This window comes from Nestor notabilis, unplaced genomic scaffold (genome assembly GCF_000696875.1).
Source record: "Nestor notabilis isolate BGI_N333 unplaced genomic scaffold, ASM69687v1 scaffold27130, whole genome shotgun sequence".
In the NCBI taxonomy this organism is placed as follows: Eukaryota; Metazoa; Chordata; class Aves; order Psittaciformes; family Psittacidae; genus Nestor; species Nestor notabilis.
Genome location: NW_009912955.1, coordinates 35,692 through 41,929, shown reverse-complemented (window position 1 = coordinate 41,929; position 6,238 = coordinate 35,692). Strand labels below are relative to the sequence as shown.

General features: G+C 36.1%; 1 protein-coding gene across 1 annotated transcript; it reads left to right on the top strand.

The window, feature by feature from the left end:
* Positions 1–607: 607 nt before the first annotated feature.
* On the top strand, positions 608–4,825 carry TMEM5 (transmembrane protein 5; the record flags this gene model as incomplete). The annotated part of the gene is made up of 3 exons (XM_010022076.1): positions 608–922; positions 3,048–3,218; positions 4,281–4,825. Coding segments are annotated over 3 exons (904 nt in total), but the record flags the coding sequence as incomplete, so codon positions are not given.
* Positions 4,826–6,238: the final 1,413 nt, after the last annotated feature.

Below are 6,238 nucleotides of genomic sequence, written 5' to 3'. Positions count from 1 at the left end.
ATAAAAAATGAAGGCAGCTTTATTCCCGTGTTAAACTGTACATACTAACAACAGAACTGGTTACAGCTTCACAGTTACTTTGCAGTATACTGGGGGGATGAAGGCACGGACCCAGAGCATCTTCATGCAGTGAATCTCCTTATTGCCTACTGCTCTAACTTTTTATACCATTCTAACAACAGTTATTTTTAGCCTATTGCTCTAGCTTTTATACCATTCTATTTGTAGCCTATCGTGCTTAGTTCCTGACTTACAGTTTGTTTTTTTTAACACTGCTTGCCATCTCACAACCAGTCCCAGAATAGCCAGTCTCTTTATGCTCTCTCCTCCTCAGCCAGGTGTCTTGGCATCTTATGCTCTCTCTTCCTCAGCCAGCTGGGTTGCTCTGCTTGATTGTACTTTGTTTCTTCTTTAACTCTTTCTTCTCCAGCCAAGCATTTACTTCTCTTCGGCAATAGTTTCCATTGTCTCCCACAGTATACTGCATTTACTTTATTAAAGGAAAAAAAGATATCTCTGGAATACGGACTGTAGTAAGGATGTTTAGAGCATTAAGGTAAATAATTTGCCTTAAGGGTGTTTACTGTTTGTATTTTGGTTTTCACAGCTTCATCACTGGTCCATCTGTAGTTCCTGGCTACTTCTCAGTTGAAGCTGAAAATGTTGTGCTAGTTCTGAATGGAAGAGAAAAAGCAAAGGTCTCTTACGCCACTCAGTGGTTGCATTACGCACAAACGTTAATTCAGACTCACAAACTGCAGCATGTGGCGGTTGTGCTGCTTGGAAGTGAGCAGTGCAACAATGAATGGATTCAACCATATCTGAAAAGAAATGGAGGATTTGTAAATCTACTCTTTATTACGTATGACTATGCTTTGGTAAATGAAGAAGATATTTTCCAGTGGCCTTTAGGAGTAGCTACGTAAGTGCTCTAGACACAAGTTATGATTGAAATAGAATTGTTATGCATAAGGTATCGGAAATACTCCAGAATGTTACTGCTGATACCCAAAGCAATTATAGTAAGTAAACAGCACAATGTGAGCCTGTTAATGATTTTCTAAATCAAGCAATGGAATCTTTTGAATTGTATTTAGCAATAAAAATGGTAACAGGAGAAGAATGCTGGGATTTAGGAAGCTTAAAAAAATGAACCTGTGTCTGGTTGGGTTTTCTGTTTGATTATGTTTTTCTTTAGTAGATCTGTTGTTGAGATTTATCATAACTGCTGATGTAATACGTACCAGTGACATAGGGATTTAAAAGATATTCACGTAATTAAATTCCAGCTACTGCGTGTTTAGGAAAGGGATGGTACTGGTGGTACTTTTTTTTTTTTTTACCCTTTTTATTTCTCTCAAAAGGAAATTTTATGGCTCCCGTTTGTAATTACTATACTCCAGTATCACATATAAGCTGGTTTAGCTGCTTACTCACAAAAACGTTTTTTGTATGCTTACTGCTTAAGCTATTTATGTGGAGTATATAAAGGTTTGGTTCAGTTAGATGCATTTTTATTCCATATTAGCAGACTTAATAGTGGTTTAGCTACTTATGGTAATATAAGATGAAAAGAATACAGGATTATATTCATATCTTGTGTTGAATTTAAATTCAATATCCTGTATTGAGCCATCAGGCAAACTATGGAGTTTATATATGTGGCTTGAACACAGTGCAATTGAAATAGACTAGATTTGAATTCTTGGTGGTGTCTGAGGATTGATGGCATTGGAAGTTCCTGTGCAAGAAGTTGAGTTTTGAGATGCAAACATTAAGGTGACATAACAGAAAGTAATAATAGTTATAACAGTAAACTGCAGTGCAAAGCTGGGTGAAGAAAGATGAATCAGGTATGAGAACGGGGCTTTGCAGCCCTTACACACCAACAGTTGTAAAAATTGTGGTTAAAGGTGTGCAGATGTGCCAGATTTTCCAAATGAAGAGGGAAAACGGGGATGTAGAACCCTACAAAAATATTTGACTTGAAGAAAAAATGGTTCTCTGAAAGTAAGTGAACTAACATTCATCACTCAGCAGAATGAGAAAAGGAGTCTTCCATCAAAATTTGGGAATGTAAAGAAACTGAATATGTCTTCAGAACCATTAACAGCAATGGAGAAATCAATATGATATAGAGACTACCTTTGAAATCAGTAAGAATTTGGATCAGAGTATAGCTTTTCTTACATAAAAAAGAAACAACAGGGAAGTAGAACAGTGATCCAGCAAAAATAACAACAGTAGAAGGAGTATCTGTCTGTCTTTGAGAATGCAAAGGAGCAGAAACTTTCTTAACATTCAGCTGTTGCAGAAAAAATACTAACTTTATGTAATGAAAGAGTTAGTGCCAGCCCTTCAGCTGCAGCAGTGTTTCACTGACTGTCATGCTGACCAAAATCAGTGAAGTACAGTTCAAGGAATCAGTCAAAATAAAAATGTCTGATGTGGTGAAAAGATGTCTAGAAGGGTGGCATACAGTTTACATTGGATCCCAAGACTTTGCATTGGTTTTGTTGAGTCCAAAAAGACAAGTTAAATAGCTTGTATGACAGCTATTTAGTAGCCAAAAGATTAGATTAATGAAGTCCACCCAGATCAAAGTGAGATTTTACTTTGAGAGGATACCAGTGGTATTTTCAGTTATTAAGTATGTCCAGAGATTAAGGTAGCTGACACTTAAACTCCATAGTTACCATTAACCAAGCCATTTCAGTCACAACTAGAGGTTGTATCAAGAACAGCTGCTTTTGAAAAAGCATGTTTCTCAAGGACATTTTGTAACATGCACATGTAATATCTCTGATGTCAAAAGAAAACGTAAGTAATCTGGAAAGTCTCTGAAGAGAGGGCAAAGGGAATAGAGACAAACTTTTAGGACACAACTTGCACTAGCTTGCTTGTGTGTCTGTTTTTATAGACGTGTATTGAGAACAAATAGGTTATTTTAGTCTTAGAATATGCTTCAGTAAAGATGAAATGATGCAAAATGTTTTTTCTTCTGATGTAAAACATACAGTTGTCCAATGCGTATGTTGTTCTTACAGCTACAGAAATTTTCCAGTTGTAGAACCCAGCTGGTCAATGCTACATGATCCAAGATCTTACCTATGTAATTTCTTAGGAACAGTTTATAAGAACTCTTCTAGGGAAACGCTAATGGAAGTTCTGCAGCAGGATGGGCTTGACAAACTTTGCTGGATTGCAGCCAGAGAACAGTAAGACTTTGATTTACTTTTTTTGCCTGGTTTGTTATTACCAATCCTTTCTTGAACATTAAAGAATAGTACAACTAAAGGTAACCAGTCATAATTAAAACGGAGAACATTCCTGACACTCTTTGTTTAGGTCTTCATAACATGACAGCTTTTCTGTTGCTATATTTTACATAAAGCATATTTTTAGATATATAGAGAAATCCCTGATGTATATTACATACAAAGACCTTTTTTTTTTTTCGTTATATACATTTGATTATGGTGGGAGAAGAAAAATTTGTCTCGCACCTTGTGTGTCTTAATGTCTTAGCAGAACAAAAAGACATCTGTGTTTTGTTGTGTTCCATATAAGAGACCGGCTTTAATCTGTACAGCATGGCTCTCATTTCAAGTAGGTAGAACAGATCTTTTGACTAACAGGATCATGGTTCTGATTGTATGTATTAATTTTGCCAAGCAACACCTGTAAAATGTTTGATAGCATTGGAAAGACCTCAGCTACCCTGATGAAGAATCTCAGGAGATGGATTGTATCTGTGGCATAAAAGGTACTCTAAGGTGCTTCAAGCATATGGATTCAGCTTCATGGCTTGCTTTACATCCTAACTTTTGAAGTGGAAACCTCTATTGAGTTCAAGTATTTGAGGTCAAAAAAAAAAAAAATTAAGAAGTCCATTGAGTGTCTCCCTGTATGTCTGTTTCTGAACTGTGATGTGAAGTAAATTGACATATGCATCATCCAGGTCATGCAGATTTAAAGTGGTGTTTCAATTTGCTTGTTATACTTCTAAGTATTAATAATTTCCTAAAAGGACCATATCTTAGAAGTGTTGCAGTCTGTTTTTTACAGTGACTGACATTTTCAAAAAACTTTTAAAAGACTCTTTTAGGTATAATTAAGACTAAAAGTAAAAGCCAATTCATTGTGTGTGCAATGTAAAACTCTTATGTTGACAGCATTTTCAGTTTTATAGATAATTGAAACAAAAGCATATCTCTTACTTTTTTCATTACAGTGTGTGTGGGGAAAAATAGTAATTTTCAACCACTTTACTTTCCTAGGTGGCAGCCTCAAGAAACAAATGAAAGTTTCAAAAACTATCAAGATGCCTTGCTGCAGAGTGATTTGACATTGTGTCCAGTGGGAATAAATACAGAATGCTATAGAATTTATGAAGCTTCTTCATATGGATCTCTGCCAGTTATAGAAGATGTAATGACACCGGGCGATTGTGGAAATTCATCCATGTACCACAGTGCTCCATTACAATTATTAAAGACCATGGGGGCTCCATTTATCTTTATTAAAAACTGGAAAGAGCTTCCTGCTGTTCTAGAGAAAGAAAAAAAACTGAGCTTACAGGATAAGATTCAAAGGAGAAAAAAGCTTTTAGAATGGTATCGAAACTTCAAAGCATGGATGAGACAGAAATTCATTAATACTCTGGAAAATTCATTTTTGCCCAGTGATAAAGGTTAAATTGTCCCTTTTGAAAATCTAGACTGGATTGAAAGTTTAATTTCCATTAACCTTCTGAGGAAGGTTTTATACAAAAGTGATCTCACAGGGCAGATGCATTCCTTTGGAAGTCAACAGAATTGCACTACAATTTCCAGAGACTTAGCAGGATGGTAGTCTGTAAGGATGTCAACAATTTTATTACTAGTTTCACAATTTCCATGTTGCTTTGTGACCTGATAAATTTTATTTTTTGTTTAAGAGACTGTCTTTTGAGCATGTGAAGTTGTTAAAATCCAACATGAGAACAACAGTTGTGCTCAAAGAAAAGGAAAAATGAAAGCTGTCTTGTACAGGGTAATTTATTATGTAGACTGAAGAAGAAAAGTATGATTATAGCAAAATTGCCAGGTTTAGCACAATCATGAAGATATATCCTGGTAAGGTGCTTGTTTTGAAAATGTGAACTGTTTACTTGATTGACATTTCATTTCCAAGAAAGTGGCCATAAAGCTAATTAAACACTGTGGAATAAAAATGTACAGTTCAAGGTAAAAACAGAGACTTTTTTCTTAGAAATGTTTTGTAAATGTTTCTCCTTTAATTTCAGATATCAAAATTGCTTTCTTTCATTTCTGTTTAGTCTTGGGACATACCCTTCTGAAATTCTGGTCTGGGAGTATTCATTACCTGCAGTTACAGCTGCATATTCCGAACACCACACTTGAAATGTAAATCTGCTTGTACATGTACAAGCAGTTTCAACAAGTTTTGTTAAATGTAGCCCAAGAGATCTGTTACTGTTGTACATCAGAAATGAGTGTGTAATGAGTATTACCTGAGCAGTGTTACTGTTAAGAAACACTGACATACCAAAGGTGGTGTTAACAGCCAGTTTCCCGTTTTCGAGTATCAGTGTGCCATGTGGGTTCATTCTCATGCAGGAATTCAAAAGCCAGTGGAACTGTACTGCTAAGTAGTATCCATTTTTGTAATGATACTATCTAGTTCTGGCATAAACCACACAGAAAAAAACTCAAACAAGCAAACAAACAACAACAAAAAAATAAGTATACTCACTAGGTTTTAGTCTGCTAAAAGTCAGTGCTATTCACAGTGGCTGCTCTGGATCTTGTTACAAGGGATGTTTCAGAACACCTGGATTTTAGGACCTTGTATTCCATATGCTTGCAAGAAAAAGATACTGAAAAAGATAGTTAATCCCCTGCAAAACATGCCCAGGCAGGAGTAGATAGTATCTACTGTCAGTGAGAAGATGAAGAATCAATTCAGTTGTTTGAGAGGAGAATGCATGCTCTGCTGTTGCAGTCAGCCCTCTGGTTTGAGCTGGGATGGTGAAGTGTGGCTTTCCAGAGCACACAACATCAACTTGAGGCCTGTTATAGCCATGCATGCTCTTTCTGTCGGAGAGGAACTTCACCACAGAACCAAGCCTGTCTTGAGTCAAGAATGTGAATTGTAACCTCAGATACTACACAGATTGTTCATTATGCAGTGTTTTGCATCAGACTTAGATTTATATGCAGAATAGATAACTACC